This window comes from Rhinolophus ferrumequinum, chromosome 2, assembly GCF_004115265.2.
Source record: "Rhinolophus ferrumequinum isolate MPI-CBG mRhiFer1 chromosome 2, mRhiFer1_v1.p, whole genome shotgun sequence".
In the NCBI taxonomy this organism is placed as follows: domain Eukaryota; kingdom Metazoa; phylum Chordata; class Mammalia; order Chiroptera; family Rhinolophidae; genus Rhinolophus; species Rhinolophus ferrumequinum.
In genome coordinates, this window is record NC_046285.1 from 97,288,638 (window position 1) to 97,308,724 (window position 20,087).

Here is a 20,087-nt window from a genome sequence, read left to right on the forward strand (position 1 = left end):
AGTATTATCAACACAGACATACCAGGGAATCAGAGATTAAGGGAGGAAAGGCTAACATTTGGAAAATAGTCAGATGGTAACATACAGCTTGGGCCACACAGATGCTATTCTGAGAAACGGGTGGTTGGAGGCCAAGACCTCTGTCAAGCATAGGATTTCCTAGATATAGAAACCTTGACATATGGATTCTTGAATCATCATTCCCTTCAGAGTCGCCATTTCAGATGCAAACGAGGCTTGGATAGTGATGTTCTAGCAGCAAGAAGAGTAACATCTTCTATAACACAGTGGCCAGTAGCCCCAATAGCCACAGCCAGAGCCATAGCCACAGCCATATCCAGATCCATAGCCACAGCCATATCCGGATCCATAACCACAGCCATATCCGGATCCATAACCACAGCCATATCCGGATCCATAGCCACGGCCATAATAGGGGCCAAATCCACAGCCATAGCCGTATCCACAGCCAGAGCCACAGGAGTTACCGTAGTAGTTGCCACACATGTTGTCAGGAGAAGAGAACTCAGGTGAGTTGCAAGAGGATGTTTCTGAAGTGTGTGTGTCTTCTACTTGCCTCAGGACTTTACAGACTCTCAGTAATTGGCAGGGCATTCCATTCCTCTCCTGACTTAGCCCAACAAATATGGAAGCAACTACATATTATGTGCCATCACTGTTGACAATCATCAACGCTTTGCTTAAAATAAGCTCATAATTTGGAGACTCTGTTTTTATTTAAAGAGCATCATTTTCATTTGCTCTGCCAACGAGTTGTCTCAACAGAATCATGTGACCAAAAGTAAAACTAAGACCCAATTTCAAAACTTCCTATTACTAAATACAGGGTCTTAGAGACTGTAGGAAAATATTGTCCGTTTCATGCTACTCTTTCCTATAATGTCTACCACTGCCCCTAGGGAAGGAAATAACTGCCATCTCCTTTCTTGATTCACTGCAACTTTTGGTCAGGCTTCTTCCACCCACCCTGCACTTCCATACCTCCCCTATGTTCAACTCCACTCAAATCCCAAGAAACAGATCAACATCTAAAAATTCAAATCCAATAACAACCACTGGTACACTGACTACTTACAGGTGTGGAGACAATATTCTATATGTAAGTGCTTCATGTATATATCCTCCTTCCATACAGCAGAAAAAGTGAGATCCTAAGGAGGTAGAGCAGCCCTCTTTTATTTCCCCATTTTTGTAGTTATATAAGTGTTGTTATTGAATTGCCTTGTGCAGCGTAACCACTTTTATTTGGATTAAGAAGAAGAAACTCTTCGTTAGACCAGTAACTAAACTTTTTTTTTTTCCAATGCAGATCTTATCAGCATTTTGCATTATGAGCTATGGGTGCATTCCTAGAATTCAAAAATGATTTTTTTCTTTCTTCTCCTATCACTACTATTTCTTGACCATTTAGTTCAGAAGCTGAAGGAGAGTGGATGAGTCTCAGATGCCTACAGCAAAAGTCCAGCCTCACCTCCTAACACTTTCATGACATAAACTAGCACAAAATCTATTTGTTTTCTAGCTATGTATATGTACATTTTAGTCTACTGATTCAAAGTTCTTGAAATTACCTATTTATTAGAGGTTCTCAATCTTCTACAAAAATCTTTATTGTGATTCTGAACTATAATATGTTCCCTTTCTTCCAAATAATCCTTTCTATTACACTTAACCTTTTCAACATGTAAAAGAGAAAAATGAATATCATTTCCTCTGCCATTAATATTTTTCTTGCCATCCTTAATTCTCAGCTGAAACAAAACAAAATTAAAAAAAACTCCTATTTAGACATGAAATTTCAGATCTATAGTCACTTCCTGCAGGACACCTTTCCTCACTACTGCAAACTGGATGGGATGATCCTTCTCTTTACTCCTATATGTAGACATATTTAATATGTCATAGTACCTGTGAAGGTTAGAGGAAACTTTGTCTTGATCACTAATTAAAACATGATATTCTTGAGGAAGCACTGTACCTTCCAAATCCAGACAGAGTCAGTGTTTGATCCACATTTCATATCAGAGAAGTTGAAGGATTAGTGTGTATTAAATGGAAGCCACTACTGGAAGGCATAACTGCAGCAAGCTGCTTTGATGACACACTGACTATCTTTCTACTAAAGATCAAGATATGGCCATAATGCAGAAAGTAGTATTTGTTTGTTTCTTTTTGGCCTTCAAATTACCATGACATCACAACAATGTCTAGTACGTATAACTTCTTTACTTTCTCTAAATATATAAATATTTTTAATTTTATCTTTACAGGCCCAGCTGAACCACAGTAATCTTCAAGATGATACCTATAAATTAACACTTTCACCTGATCTCTCTCCCTCTCTCTCATACATACACACACACACACACACACACACACACACACACACACACACACACACACACACACACCGGGGGCCAATAGTTCACTGTAATCAAAAGTGTCTGGACGCTGAGGGTAACCACTTTGAGCACCTCTTATAATTGCAGAAGTCAAACATGACTTGTATTCATCTTTTGTTATTGGTATATATTATTACAATTTCAATAGATTTTCCTTTCTTAAAATGTGTATACATTTTTTGGCACCCTCTGTATACATAAAATAGAATTTTTCAATTGACGTAATATACACTACAATAACAAAAGAAAAATATATTACTATATATTGTCTCAATTACAAAATTCCATGTGCAATGGCAGCTCAGCACTCCACTGAAAATATCCTTCTGATATGCTAAAAGTGACTTGGATAAGCAAAGTATTCGTTAGCAAAAAATCATATTTTTCAATGAACTTCAACTTTGCATTCTTATTACTAAATGATTACAAAATTTATCCACATCCATAATACAATAAAGACTACATCACTTATCAGAATTCATCAGACTTTTATGATTGATTACCCTTACAGTGATCAAGGTGGTCTAGATTAGTGGGAAGTGGTCATAAAGACACTTGCTTCAAGTTCTTGATGTTTTAGGAAAGGTATACAACTGAGTGGAAAATGAAGTGTTATGCAGAGCTAAGCAGGGTGTCTTGCCCTGCCTTATCCCTCTCACCTAGGTTCTTCCATGGGTACAGCACAGCCAATAACATTCCTTGTTCAATAAGTTGCTGTTAGAATTAACTACATATATTTACATCACCGTCTTGCAAAAATGAACACTTAAACTCTATGAACTTCCATTTAAGAGAACATTTATAAACTCTAAAGATGACTGGTTCTTTAAACAAACTTAGAAAGGAGGACCACACATCCTTCCCATGGGATGTGGAAGGGTATAGAAACAATGTCAGGGTCCTCAGTGCTCTGTTCTCTGTAATAAATACCCATCCCAGGTTTCCAGTACCCCAGAAAGCCTATACTCCTAAAATCTACTCCTGGAGTTCTAATCCAAAGATCATTGAAAAAGCCTTCTCTCTTTATTGCTTTATTGCTAAAACCTTCACATTCAGAGCTCTTGAAACTGATCCATAATAGCAGAAACAATCTCTATTCTGTGCATCGCTGACTCACCAGCTCTGTGTACAATACCTGGCACATAATTCAGACTCAATCGATTTTTCTCCAATAAAAAATGGAAACACATGTTCCAATGTTGTTGTCCTGCTTGTAAACTATAAAATATTTGGATATATGTGTAATTTTTCTGAACACCAGTCTCTTTTTTCTAAAATTGGGTCTCAGCATTTTACATAATTGTTTTTCATGTTTCATGCCTATTCAGTGCTTTTGGTGCAGGAATCATACTCAATAAATGTTATTCCTTTCATCTAATTTTTTCCACACAATAGTTTTATATTCTCATCTAATAATCATTTTTCAAATATCCATATTTTTTGTACTGAAATGCTGATTTTGTGTGAATTTAATGTAATAACTTTGTAGCTTAAAGAAGGTTTTTCTAGTGTGTGTGTATATGTATACAATTAAAAAATTATTTGCGATGAAGAAGCAAAATTCTTCAGAAAATAAATTGCTCTTTTAATGGCCTTTTCACACCCTGACTGAGCCATTTTGTGTACTAATTTGTTACTAAACATAGTGTCAACATTATATCATTGGACATTGTATCACGCAAATTTTCAAGTTCAGCAATTAGAGTATGATTTTATGTTGTGTTTATAAAGCACATCATTTGGAAACATGTTTAAGTACATATCATACAAAAAATTGATGTGAGTTTTTTTGAAATTCCAGAAGAGTCAAAGGATCAGTTTATAGTAGAAATATATTTCATTTTTTGGACTATATCTGTTTTGATAGCTTGATTGGGTATCACCATATAGTAAAAGATTTTAGTCAAGATCAAAGATTTATTAAACAGTAAATTCTCACTATCCATGTGAAATACGTTCTAGAGAATCCATAATTTGAGATGTACATAAATTTCTCCCTCATAGTATAGTATTTTTTCTAGTTCCCAATCCCCAAAAAATCTTCTAGTCTAAACTTGTTAAACAATGAAAAATTCCCTCTAACTAGTCCATCTATATTGCATTTGTAAAGTGTCTATACACACATTATCTCAATTCATTCTCACAACCTTGTGAAATAAATAGAGCACGTACTTGACAAACAATGTGTTTGGAGAAAGCAGCTGAGGCTCAGAGTGGTTAAGTCACTTCCCTGAGGTCACATGGTGAAGTGTCAGAGCCAAGTCTTCCGTATCTTTTGCTAGTGGCTCATGAGCATACCCTTCTGGCCTGGCCCTCTCCTGCTCACTGACGAGGTATGCGCTACTCTCTGGATACTCTTGTGAGAGTAGGGAAAGCCTGGGGATTCTTCTTCAGATCTGGTTAGTGACTTCAGTTCTCCAAGCAGTGATCACAAGTGTATATGACGACGTACTGTCCAGGTCTCCCATCTGCCTAGCCAATTCCTATTCATGCCTCAGGTCTCAACACAATTGTCTCCTCCTGGAACTCTTACCTGACTCTCACACCACTAAATTACCCCTCTGTCTTTTACAACGCCTATAACATATCTCTATAAAACAATTACCTCATTCTATTTCAATCTTATTATATCACTCCTACACAAGATTATGAATTCATTGAGAGCTGAGCTCATTTGGATAGACAGATGAAGATAGATAGATAGATAGATAGATAGATAGATAGATAGATAGATAGATAGATAGATGATAGATAGATAGATAGATAGATAGATAGATAGATAGATAGATAGATAGATGGATGATAAATGATAGACAGATAGATAGATGATAAATACAGATTTTCTACAAAATCTACTGTAACACAAGCTTTTCCTCTCTTTTCTTAGCCTCTAAATTGTATAACAACTCCTTTCTACACCGAGTATGCAGAAGACCTGATTTTATGTGAAGAAAGAATGACTGAAATTCACACCAGCCACAATATTTTTCTACCATACTTTGCAATATGAAAGGCTGACTCCTCTCTTTGTCCATACTCCCTACTCTTGCTTTAAATATAAGAGACAGTAAATGGGGGAGAGAAGGAGGGAGAGAAAATATTTCCCTTTACTTTCCTACCTCTCTGAGTACCAGCGTCATTTTCTTTGCCAGTCAGGCTCAACACTTCAACTCAATTCTTCATGAACAGCTCACAGAATTTCAGAGCCAGTCATCACAAGATCTCTACCTACCCTGGAGTTCTCATGGTTCACCATCTCTGTGGCGATCTTGCTTGCACTGCCTGTGGTTGGCAGGTTCCATCACATGAATTCCCATAGAATTCCTCATTTGACTCTCACAGCTATAGTTATCAGAAAGATATCTGACATTTAGAAGTTATTCTTTCTATAACTATTATTTTTTTAATCCAATTGTGATCTCTGGGACATAAGAAGCAACCTCCTTGCCACATTAGACTTTAAATATATTTTGATAATCCATGTCACTTTTTTCCTAGCAAGTCTAGCTACTATAAAGATATATTTCCACTAAATTTGTCTTTGTTGGACATTTCTTCTATCTTCCTCTTCATTATCTGCAGAATTTGGAGATCTGACCTCCAGATGGGTCCAGGAGTCTATCACCTTTCCCTTCATTATTACAAATACTCAATTCAGGCCCACATGGCATCTTCCCTAAATTCTTTTAGACTCATATCTCTTTCAATCAATTCTACAAGACATAAACAGTTTCATTGCCCATAAACACAACTCTGATATCTGTGCATATGCATATACAAATGTACTTTTTCTTATTTTATATGTGATTAATCACTACACAGTAAATTATTGGGGAAAAATATCTGCGAAATGTTTAGAAAAACGAAGTCACAGGAAAGCACACACAAAAATCTTAAGTTAAAAACAGGGAAGATACAAAACTTGTAATCTTTTACGATTTAAAGTAAGACTGATGACACAGACTTGATCAATTCAAAGAAGCATTTCCATGGGAAACTGATTTGCCACTACCTGAGTACTAAGGCTAATGACCAAGCCCACAGCATAGAGAATAACTCATGAGAGGGAAGGGTTCAATTTCAGAAAACAATTGGAAGTTTATCTCCTCTATTCCACTGACATCAAAGCCCATCTATGGCAAAAACAGTTCAAAGGAGTAAAAACGGTCAATGACTACTCCTTGGGACAAGTTTCCTCCATTCACTTCATCAGCAAAGGATGCACTGATGATGATTTTCTAACAGCAAGAGCATCTCCTGTCCCAAAATGATAGCCATGGCAATCGCAGCCATAACCAGAGCTGGACCCTTATGACCACCGCCATAGCAAGGTCCTGGCCACACCCCAGTTCTTGGGAGTGCCTGCATCCACACACACAGCCAAAGCCACAGCTGCATCCACATCCTCAACAAGGATCTCCTTAGCAGTAGCCATGCATGGTGTTTCAGAGGTGAAAGTGGCAAATAGCTGTAAGAGAGGGGAGGTTCTGCAAGTCTGAATGCTCTGCACAATATGAAAGCTTTACATGCAGTCAGGGGTGGGTGGGAAACAGAGTCTGCCTGCTTAGTCACATAGCAATTTGTTTCAAATTAGCTCATTTTACTAGGCACGCCAATTTGGTTAGGAAGTCTCTCTTTAATTTGCTGTCATCCAGGATTTATCTCTAGTTAATAATGAGCCTGGAATAGAATTGGCTTCTTTTTCATCACCCCAATTCTAATGAAAATATAACTCTCATGTGACTTATGACCTTACATGGACCAAATATGTGTTTTATCCTCTAATTAAATTTAGTGGCTTTGAAAATGGTGCGTGTGGTGCATGTATGTTGCACATGTGTGTGTGTATGTTTATCCTTGTTAGATGAGACTAGTATTATTATTATTATCATTATATTTATTTTATAGAAAACAATACAGTAGTTTCCACACCCATCCCCACCCCCCAGCTGTAGGGGATATGTTCCAAGACCCCCAGTGGATGTCTGAAACCGCAGATAATACTAAAACTTATGTATACTATATTTTTCCTCGTACATACATTATCACTAAAAGGAAGCACTTTAGGTCTTCTCTCTGGCATATCCGAGTTGTCAACATCACTATTCTTGCACTTTGGGACCATTACAAAGTAAAATAAGGGTCACTTGAACCCAAGCACTGTGATACCACTACAGTCTATCTGATAACCGAGAAGGCTACTAAGTGACTAACATGTGGGCAGCATATACAGCATGGATTCATGGAACAAAGTAATTAATTCACGTCCTGGGTGGGACAGAGTGGGATAGTGCAAGATTTTATCACACTACTCAAAATGGCGTGCAATTTAAAATTTATGAATTGTTTATTTCTGGAATTTTTCATTTAATATTTTTGGACTACAGTTGACCACACGTAACTAAAACCACAAAAAGAGAAACTGCAGATAAGGAGGGACCACTGGACTCCAGCTCTGAAACTTAAAAAATAATTAAGTGACTTGGCCAGAATTACACAGTTGTATAATGACAGACATATAGGTTATTCATTTTACTTCAAATTCCATATTCTTTATGTTTGACCTCAAAAGAAAGCCATAATCTAATAAATTAGTTTTCATTAAAAACATCACAATGCCAACACTCACATTTCATAGTCAACCTCCATACCTTGCTCTTTTATATTAGTAGATCACTTCTTACATTTCATGTTGACCTTCATAGGTTTGTTTAAACCAAATGAAAGTTGATTATTTTGGCTATGAGTCCCAAGTATCCCTTAATGAACAAGGTACCATTCTTACCTGTTCCTCCCATCGTACTGCTCTCTCCAGATGTCAGGACTGCCTAGTCTTTTTCCTAGGAGAAAAGGTAAATAAAAATAAGTTTAAAGAGAATTAATATGGCTCTTTATAAGTGTTTCAATTCTGGATCTAAGCCTGTGTAAAAGTATTAACTTTATTTCATGATCACGTAAAATCAAGCCATAAAATAAAAGGCATCTTAAAGCTTAGATTTTCATAATTATTGTCTGCCCATTCCCATAAAAAAAAAATAAGTCCCCAGTAAATATGCAATCCTTTAAAATTCTGATTCCATCCATATAGCACATAGCCAATTCTTCTCTGTCTTGTCCCCATAAGAGTTTATAAGGATGATATTTACTTGCACAAATTTAATTGGATTCTTCACTAGTCACTAAACAAATCAATTCAACTTACCCAACGTATACTGAGTACACACCATACATGAGGTGCAATGAGGGCCACATGCCTGGGTGTGCAACCAGTGGGCCCCGTGCTCAGAAAAGGGGCTCAGTTACCATCTTTTAAGTTATTAATACTTTTATCTTTGAATGTGTGGTTTGTTACTAAAGTCTGCTGGGACAATGGAAAATGTAGTTGGATTTGGGGTGTCATCTCACATGCAGTCCTACTTCCCACCCCTAAGCATGGGTCCTCAGTTTCCCAATGTCCCATCCGCACACAGTGACTGCTGCCACTATCTCATCTCCACAGCAGCCCGGGCACAGGCATGGGAAAGGCCAGCATCCAGCACCAGAGACATTCTAGACTCACTCAACAGGTATCCTCATGCCCAAGAGCACATGACATTAAAGAACAAACCAAAAGCACCATGATGTGTCAAAAGAGACCACAGAATATAAGAAAAAGACTTTTTATATTGCTTTAAAAAAAAATGCATCACATTTTCAGTGTGCGCCGCACCCTGTAAATTATGTAGCTGGCCCTACACACAATGCCAAGATATGAGAGGATGTAAGTAAGAAGACCACGTGTTCCCAGACCTTTAAAATTCCATCAATATTTTAGAAATTTCTTCTTGACCCTACATCCTGGTCCAGTGCTCATTCTACATCACTGCTTCCTTTCACAACTGCACTTCTTCAAATTGTTGGTTGTCCTCAGTGGGTCTTTCCTTTTACCTATTAATTTCTTAATTCTTTGCAATTTGTATTCCATCCCCACCATTCCTCTAATCTACTCTCCATAAGTCATCAAAGATGGCCTCACCGCCTGGTTACAGAAGAGACATTAGCATTACTCATATTTAACCTCCCTGAAGCAATATATATATATATATATATATATATATATATATATACACACACACACACATATATATACACACACACATATATACACATATATATACACACACACATATATACATATATACATAGTATATATGTGTATGTGTGTGTGTGTGTGTGTGTGTGTGTGTGTATATATATATATGTTTGGGTTTTTTTCAATTACAGTTCACATACAATATTATATTAGTTTCAGGTGTATAACACAGTGATTTATAAAATTTATAAAGTGATCACTGTGGTAAATCTAGTACCCATCTGATACCATACATGGTTATTACAATATTATTGACTACATCCTCATGACTATTTTGTAACTACCAATTTTTACTTCTTAATCCCTTCTCCTTTTTCACCCAGCCCCCAACCCCTTTGGCATCTGGCAACCATCAGTTTGTTCTCTATATCTATGAGTCAGTTTCTGTTTTATTTGTTCATTTATTTTGTTCTTTAGATTCCACATATAAGTGAAATCATATGGCATTTGTCTTTCTCTGTCTGACTTACTCCACTCAGCACAATACCTTCTAGGTCCATCCACATTTGTTGCAGATGGCAAGTTTTCATTCTTTTTTTATGACTGAGTAATATTCCATTGTATATATATGCACCACCTCTTCTTTATCCATTCATCTGCTGATGGACACCCATGTTGCCTTTATATCTTGGCCATTGTAAATAATGCTACAATGAACATATGAATGTACATGTCCCTTTGAAGTAGTGTTTTGGGGTTTTTCAAATAAATACCAGAAGTTGGATCACTGGGTCTTGTCTCTTGTTATAGTTTTGTTTTAAAGTCTGTTTTTTCTGGTATAAGTATTGCTACCCCAGTTTTTTTTCTATTCCATTTTCATGAAATATCTTTATCCATCCCTTTCAGTTTGTGTGTGTCTTTCTATCTGAAGTGAGTCTCTTGTAGGCAGCATATGTAAGGGTCTTGTTTTCTTATCCATTCAGCCACTCTATGCCTTTTGAATGAAGCATTTAATCCATTTGCATTGAAAGTAATTGCTGGTAGATATCTAGTTATTGCCATTTTATGATTCATATTTTTTATCTTCATTTTTCTTCTTCTTCTCCTTGAAGAAGTCCCTTTAACATTTCTTTTAATACTGGTTTGATATTGATGAATTCCTTTAGGTTTTTCTTGTCTTGGAAATTCTTTATCTATACTGTAATTCTAAATGATAGCTTTGCTGGGTAATTTTAGTTGCAGTTCCTTGCTTTTCATCATTTTGGCTGCCCCCCTGTGTTTGTTCCTATGTATCAGGTAGACCTGATATGTCTTCTAGTCTTAGTAGAGTGGTGTTATGTAATAGGTGTCTGGTGGGGCCTAGTGGCACAGTCTCTCTTGTCACCTGAGCTGGATGTTCCAGGTATGTCCCTTGTGTGGACTGTGTGTGTTCTCCTGTTGTAGTTGAGCCTTGTTTGCTATTTGTATGTCAATGAGAGGGACTGACACTCAGGCTGATTGGTTGTGAGAACTGGCCATGACTACAGTGGAGGAACTATAGTACAGAGGCTGACCCTATGGAGCAGAATTAACTTTAGTAGGGTTTTGGTGCCCGACCAGTCTGTCCTTTGGGTGTGTCATTTGTGGAGAGAGTTGGGTGATGCTCTGGTGTCGTCTGAAGCTGGACACCAGGTGTGTTTGATCTGGTACTTCTTGGCAGGGGCTCTGTTGCAAGCCAAGGTCAGCTATTGCCTGTGCCTTGCCCAGGACCACTTGGTATGAGTTACAAAGTGACCTTCAGATGGTTGCCACTTGTGCTGGGCTTGGAGGTGCCTGGGAGAGGCTAGCTGTGAACCAAGACTGGCTACTACTAGTGCCAATCTTGGGGCTTTTTAGCAAGAGTACAGGGCATGCCAAGACTAGCTGCTACTTGTTTGGAGTTTGTGAACCTTTCACATATTTTAGGAAAATCTGCAGCATGAGCCAAGATAAGTTGTTTATAGGGAAAAGCCACTGGAAATGGCTTGGGTGGGCCCACAAGTTGGGTGGGACGAGGTCTCAGGGAATCACCGAGAGCAGGGCAAACGAACAGGTTGATGGAGACTCAGATATGAGGCCTATCTACGTGTGTGGGCTGGGTGGGGGAGTAGGGCTAAACAGTTCATCAGTGAGTAAGTCCATGAGTGGGCCCTTTAAGAGGAACACCTGGAACTCCAGCAACCTTCCATCTCAGTCACAATCTCCACTGGTTTTCACAGCCACAAGTTGTGAGGACTTCTCTTCCCAGCACTAGAATCCTGGGCTGGGGAGCCTAGTGTGGGACTGGGACCCCTCACTCCTCCTGGGGAGACCTCCGCAGTCGAGATATCCCTCTTGATTTTTAACTGCCACATGTGGATGTGGAACCAGATCATTCCATATCTCTGCCTCTTCTACCAGTCTTGACATGGCTTCTTCTGTCTGTGCTTAGTTATAGGACTTCTGTTCAGCTAGACTTCAGATAATTCTCAATGATGGCTGTTCTGTAGTTGTAATTTTGATGTGGTCGGGAAAGAAGGCAAGCACAGCATTTACCTACTCTGCCATCTTGACCGGAAGCTTCCCTGAAGCATTTAATAAGAAATACCTTGGGGCGGCCTAATGGCTCAGTTGGTTAGATAGAGTGCGAGCTCTTAACACAAAGGTTGCCAGTTCAATTCCCATATGGGATGGTGGGCTGAACCCCTAGCAACCAGATTGAAGGACAACTTGACTTGGAGCTGATGGGTTCTGGAAAAACACACTGTTCCCCAATAGTCTCCAATTTTTTAAAAAATTGTTTTTAAAAATATAAGAAAAACCTCCATCTTTTTATTGAATTTTAATTAGTTACCTCACAATTTTCCCCTCAAACTATGTAGTTCCCTCCAAAATAGAACTGACCGTGTATATTTGCTAGTAACAACTCAACTTATCTAGCTTATATATTCTTATCTGCAATATATTCTCCAATTCATCCCTAAATATATTCTTAACTTCATCTATATTAAAGTATTGTGATTCTATTTTAAATATTTAATTAACATTTTGATAAAGAATAAAACAAACAAGACCAAACACTCAGATAATAAACTAGCCTTAGAAGTTTTACTACATGTTTTCTGGAGCAATTTGTAAAATTATTTAATACCAAAAATAAATGCTATTCAGTATATTGCCGTCATCTCATAGCTTGGAGTTCATTAACCTTAATATGAATAGGTGCCTGCTAAATCCTTCTGATCTAGGAACATTTTTATGTATAGTACACATGAAGGGTGTCCTATACTCCTACTAAATACATGCTTTTCCTCATGCAACTCACCAAATGTTATCAATGCTAAGTCAAGAAACTACTAAGTAATTCTCTCACAAGAAAAAATATTCTCCACAAAAAAAATCTGTGGTTGCTTAATAAATTAAGCAGTCGCCTCAAAATTTTTTAAAAAATCATTTGATCCCAGGAAAAACATTGTGAAAGAGGTTGCACAGTTACTTTAATCCCATTTTTACAGAGAGGTTAAAAATGAGACTGAAGAAGAACAGGTTTTTCCCCAAATCTCCAAGATCGTATGTGACTACACAATAGGCTTCAGATGCAAAGCTCATTCTTCTGATCTATTTCATACAAGATTTGCCAGTTTCTTACCAGACTTGTTATAACAAAGAGATAGTTAGTTCTCAAGAAAATCCATTCCATTGAGAAATAGTTCCAACTGTTAGAGCTGCCCTAGAGTCCCTCAGCATTCAACAATGAATAGTCCCCGCTGGTGGAAACCTTCTCGTCTACACTGGATACCTCTTGGAGTCACTTTCATGAATCTTGATGCAAAGGACTTGCTTAATGTAGTCTTTCTCTGTTCCCAGTTCCTGGCACCAGATGAGCTGATATGACATCTGCTAGCCAGGCCATCCAAGATACCCAGATTCTGAGAATATTTGTAAGAGAGGCCTGAAATTGTCTGTCCTAATCTGGCTCTTCCAGTAAAAGCCATCAATAAAATGACAGTTTATTGATGTTTTCTCCCTTCTGTGGCCTATAAAGTCATTTCCCCAATCATCTGACAGTCTACCTCCCATTCATCCTTCAAGAACCAACATGAGTGTCCTAAAATTTTCCATTCCCATTCATTCCGTTTCCTAATTTTGATGCTTCTCTGGATTTTTTCCCAAAACACCCTATGCATAACTATCAAAGCAATTATCTCATCCACAACATCTACTTCTGGCAAATGACTCACTGGAAAATAAATTTTAAAAATACTTCCATTTTGGCCAATTTCAAACTACCAACACACGGTCACTGATGTAGATTTGGGAAGAGAGGCACACAGTTAGCCCTCCAAGCCAGCATGCCTCTGCAAGAGAGGCCTCTTGGTATGGTACTGAAAAACAGATTCTGGCTTCAAATTCTGGCTCTGTTACTTACTAGCTCTAGAGCAGGGGTGTCCAAACTTTTTTCAACGTTGTTCACCAAGGGCCATATGCGGTAAAATACACAAACAGCCGGGCCACTCACTCGAGGTGAAGTACGTATTGCCTCACCTGGTTTATTTAAGTAAACTAAATATATTTTTGGAATTTGCTGCGGGCCAATTAAAAATGGATTGTGGGCCGCAGTTGGCCCGCGGGCTGCAGTTTGGACACCCCTGCTCTAGAGTTTTAGAGAATTCATTTAATTTTTTCTGTGTCTCAGTTTCCTCATCTATAAAGTGAATAAATATAATGATAGTATCTACCTCTTAAAGTTGTTGAAAGAATTTGAGTTAACAACACTTAGAATAGCACCTGGCTATAGTGAGGGCTCTCTAAGAGGTTGTTTTTTGTTTTGTTTTGTTTTTATACAAAATGGAACATGTGCTCTTCTCCTTGGAATCTAAAACTTCATCTTAAACCATTAAATCTACAGTTCCTAGTAAAGTCCAACGTATTATATTTTATAAATGTTTGAGAACGACTATTAAATGTTTGATGAATCTAAAATAGAGAACAGCCCATAGAAGGTGAATTTTTGTCTTTTCTCAAAGCATCAAGACACACACACGCACATGCACACACTCACATTTCATCTGCCCCCTGCTTTGAACCTTAAATTAATTCAATGCTAGAAGGTATCTCTCCAAAATGTGATGAGGTTTCTAAAACTAATTATTACTAGTTAATCTTTCCCTTCTTTATAGAAACTTGTGCAAAATTATATTATTTTTTCTGTTTCTGTAGCCAGAATTACCATTTTTTCTAAGCTTTTGTATTTCAATGCCATTCTTTATTTATAGAATCCCAGAGTACTACAGCAAGAAGAGACATGAGAAAGCAATCAGTTCTGCTTCTCTCCTGGATGCTAAAATTCCATTCACAACATGTCCACAAATTGGTGACTTTAATACCTTCAGAGACAGGGCAGCCAGGCAGATTGCCAAGCTACTTCTCAGACAGAACTACCGATTAGAGGAATTTCTTATGTCAAGAAATCTAACCCCTTGAATCTTCCATTTATTCATTAAGATTATTGTCTTTTAAATTGGGCAAAGCAAATAGAATACAGTCATCTAATACTCTTCAAATATACATCACCACAAACAATGTTTCCTGTCCTCATTTCTAATCATTTTAAATACTAATATGAAAACAAGCCTTTTTTTTTCTAATAAGGGCAAGCATCCATTTTCAAATGCTGATATTCAACATATCTGATAAGTTAATACTAAATTATTCCTTTGTATTCCCATATCTTGTTTTCCTTTTTTTATTTTTAAAGATCTAAGTGTGGTTTGTTTTACAAGCAGATCACTGTGACTAGCTCACAAACTCTTAGTATGTCTTCCCTGAGGTACAGAATATCATTGTCACAGCTATTCCCTTATAACAGTTAAATGCAGCTGGAATAGAGAGAGAAAAAGTAGGATCACTCTAGGAGTTTGTTTGTTTTCCTAATAGTAACGAAATGTATATTACCAAAGAGCAAAAATACCCACACTAAAGACAGAGCTTCAAGTTCTCAGCTATTTGTAGAAATTTTTTATATTCAGTCATGATTGGCAAAGTTTGAATATTTTTATCCATGAAAACGTAGCCAACCTTTCTCTATTCATTCTGAAGCCAAGCACTTTTTCTGCATTTATTTCTCATATTTCTTCTCTCTCAAGTAGTTTTATAATGTCAATATTTTAATTAATTTTGTTGGTTGTCATAATAAACAACAGCTCTTATTACAAACAGACAATATGTAAGCTGGCATGCCACCATCAACAGAATCCTAAACTAGTCCTCATGATTCCTACCCACTGGTACCATGCTTTTTGGTAATCCCCTCACCCTGAGTATCGTAGTCCCCCCTTATCCAAGGTTTCACTTTCTGCGGTTTCACTTATCTACGGACAACCCTGGTCGGAAAATATTAAATGAAGAATTCCAGGATTAAACAATTATTAATTGTACACTGTTCTGAGTAGCACGATGAAATCTCAAGCCTTCTGGCTCAGTCCCACCTGGGATATGAATTATCCCTTTGTCCAGCATCTCCATGTTATATATGCTCCCTGCCTATTTGTCATGCATTGGTTATCAGATCGTATGTTGCAGTATTGCATTGTGTTCATTAACTCTCATTTTACTTAATAATGGCCCCAAAGCACAAGAACACTTTAAACTTTATCATAGGTATGTATGGATAGGAAAAAACATAGTGCATATAGGGTTCAGTACTACCTGTGCTTTCAGACATCCACTGGAATCTTGGCACATATCGCCTGTGGATAAGGGCGGGGGGGTACTGTATAGACAGGACTTGTAACATCCTTCTAACAAGTAGAATATCATAAAAGTGATGGGCTAGCACTTCTAGCATTATGTTACCCACTCATATGGCAAAAGGAGGGATTTTTGTTGATATAATTAAGATCTCGAATTAGTTGGATTTTATTTAATCAAAAAGAAGATTATCTTTTGTGTGCCTTAACTAATCAGGCAGGAAATTCCAAGCAGTATTCTCTCTCTCTCTTTCTCTCTCTCTCTCTCTCTCTCTCTCTCTCTCTCTCTCTCTCTCTCTCTCTCTCTCTCTCTCTTTTCCTCTCCGTCCTTACCTTCTTCCCACCCTCCCTCCTCCCATTGCTGGCTTTGAAGAAACAAAATAACTCTACAGCACAACTTCTGCTCAAAACCTGAGAAAAACTGAAGTAGATCATTCTAGTTCAGGCTCCAGTTGAGAATTCAGCCTGGCCAACAATTGGATGATAACCTTGTAAGATTATAACCACAGAACCCATCAAGTTTTCTTGGACTTCTGACCTACTGGCAGATAATAAATGTACATTGTTTTAAGCTACTAGTGTATGGTAATTTGTTACATAGCAATAATTAATACACATGTAAAACCCTGGGTAGTTGCAAAGTTTAAGTGTATATATGCTTAGTCTAATGTCACCAGATATAATTATTTTGACTTTCCTCCTTTACCCTACATCATCAACTACCATTAGTCTTCCTCCTTCTCTTAACCATGAATCTTCTGAAAACAGTAATCAATACTCATTTTGTTCACTTCTTTACTGCTCATTCATTCCCAAGTTAAACAAACTATATTCATTCTCACCACTCTGCTAAAGTATTCAATATTCTCATTAAGATCATCGGAATTGAACTATTTGTCAAACCTAACTGATGTTTTGAAATAATTACTACATTATTTTATGAAGGAGAAAATTAAAAAGGTCAAACCACAGAAATATAAGTCTTACTTTTGATGACCTTATTACAGTTTGCTTGAAGTGATTTATACAATAATGCATTATTTAAAAGGTAATGAAAGCAACCTGGTATCATATAACACTTTGGATGAACAACTAAGGGATTAACAAGTTTTATCCTTACATAACGTTTTACTTGGAGATATTTCTATATGTTATACTGTGAAGAGTTGTAATTCTTCCTTGAAATTCTTTTATCATTGAATGATTTGGATGACATATAGATGATTAACTCTTAAAATGTAATAAATCATTCTCTAAAAGCTACATTTAATACTCACAACACTCTTATGAGATAGGCAGTATTAGTCCCTATAATTTATTTTTTTAAATACAGTTTAGGGAAGAAAGTAAATTTTTCAAGATCACAAATCAAGTAAATGACAGAGAGAAGATTAAAGCTTTGAAATCAGAATTTTCGTGCTATATCCTGGAATTTTAATCACTAGATGCCAAATAAATTTAGACTTAGAAATGTCATATTAATGAACTAAAATCATTATTTCTTGTAACAGGAGATTTTAATGGTAATCAATGTTTTTTCAATATTCATCAAGAATACAGAGGTTCCATGAATCAGAGTATCACAAATATCACATGACTAAATATATCATTTTTTATATTCTCTTATATTTTCTTACATTCTCTTATATTTTCTTAGATTCTGCTTTCCATAGAATTTTGTTTTAATCTACACCGCTACCTTTTTAATTTAAATAATTATATTGTAAATCTTATGAAGTAAAAACAAAAATCTTCCCTATGCCCTTCCTGAATGCCACTTCTCAAAGGCTATTATAATTTAAAATCTGGTGTAATTAATTCCAGACCTTTAGGAAAAGGAGTGGAGGGAATTTTTCTTCAGAAAATAAATGGCTCCTGAGTTAGGAATATAACTTTGTAGATATTTTTATTTTTAGTAGAGAAAAGTAAGGTCGCAGGAGCATAACCTGGGTGATGTCCACAAAAAGAACTAAATTATTCTGCATATTAAAAGAGAAAGAGAGAATTTGGAAATGGAGGACAGAGAAAGCATAATGAACAGTGGTTAATGAGGAGATAGTTGCCCAGACAGAAATCCCCTATGAAGTAGATAGCAGAATATTTATAAACCTTCTATTGCAGGATAACATGCATGCATCAAAGTACAAATCTGAAATACACTGCTCAGTAATTTTTCATAAAGTGAGCAAAACCGGGTGAGTACCACCTAGATCAAGACACATCAGTTTCTCTGAAGTCCCCACATTCCTCCTCCTCATTACTGCCCCAATTCTCTTCCCAAAAAGAGAAAACCAAATTACAATCAATATCAGGACTTTTAAATACCATAAATTAGTTTTACCTGTTTTTAAATTTTACATCAACAGAATCAGGCTCACCCATTATTTTGTGTCTGACTGCTATTGTTCTGTAATGAACAATATTGTGCAATTCTTTCCTGTTCTGCACATATCAAAGTAATGTGTTCTTTTTATTTCTACATAGTATAGAACTTTATGAGAACACTGTATTTTATTGATGCACTTTACTGTTGATGGACATTTGAGTTGTTTTAGGCTTTGGCAATTAAAAATAATGCTACTAAAAATATCCCTGTGTATGTCCATTAATAAACATATGTATGCATTTCGTTCAGGAATAGTCTTAAGAGCAGAATTACCCAATCATAGAGTACGCAGAACCTCATTTGAAAAGATAATGCCAAAAAATGTTCCAAAATTTTACCAATAGGTATCCCTTCTGGTAACAAGTAGAAATGGCATGTATCCATATCGTTAATAACTCTTTATTTTGTCTTTCTTTTACACTTTCACCACCTTGTGGGTATGTAATAATATGTTGTACTTTTAATTTGCATATCCCTAATAACTAATGAAGATAAACATCTTCTCAAATGTTTGACGGCCATTTGAATATCCTCTTTGGTGAATTGTCCAAGTCTTATGCCCATTTTTCTACTGGGTTATCATTTTTTCCTGATGAATTTATATTGTCTTATATATTTTGGACACAAGTCATTCATCAAATATAAATACATATTGTAAATATGTTCTACTAGCCTGTGGCTTGCCTCTTACTCTCTCTTTGTTAACTTTTCCCATGGTAGTTTCTGGAATATTAAAGATTAAATTCAACATTCCCTATAAGATGCATCAAATGCCTAAGGCATACTCCCACCAGAGTAATATCTGGCAAAATCCAGTTCACTATTTGAGAGTCAACACAGACAACACCTTCTCCAGGAGGCCCTTCCTGGTACCCACAATCTGGGTCACGCATCCTTTCTCTGAGGTGGCAGCCCTATGATAGAGATATCTATCATGACCCCTACACATTATATTACTTTCTCTTTGATTATCTACCTTTCTCACTGAATTTTATTTGCTTACCAGAAATGCCTTCATATTTTGTTTATTTATCCTTAAGACTTAACCCAAGGTCTGATTTAAAGGAGGCACTGAGCAAATGGTGGTTTAATAAATGAAAGAATGAATAAGAAAATGAAATTAATCGATTAATGAAAGACAAAGAATCATTAGATCTGAAAATATTTAAGACCCTTCCAATTCCAATATTCCACTTTATTATGTTAATATAGAGATAAAAATAAAATTCAACAATAGTGAAAATAACTGCAAACATTAATAATTGTATCAGATTGTAAAGCATTCCCACACAGGTTAGCCCACCTTCTTGTCTGTGAGGAATGTTTTATAGTTTGTTCTTTTCATTTTATATATAAATAAACAGACTAGTAGTAGAGATTAAGTTACTTACAAGCTCACTCAGTTCTTCAACATCAGAAGTTAAGTCAGATCTCTTGAACCTAATGTTTATTCTTTTTCC

The 20,087-nt window shown here is 36.6% G+C and overlaps 1 protein-coding gene across 1 annotated transcript; it reads right to left on the bottom strand.

Moving 5' to 3' along the window:
• Positions 1-252: 252 nt before the first annotated feature.
• LOC117033071 (keratin-associated protein 21-1-like) lies at positions 253-507 on the bottom strand. The gene has a single exon (XM_033124985.1). It carries the CDS (start codon positions 505-507, stop codon positions 253-255), a length of 255 nt encoding a protein of 84 aa, XP_032980876.1.
• Between the last annotated feature and the right edge of the window lie 19,580 nt (positions 508-20,087).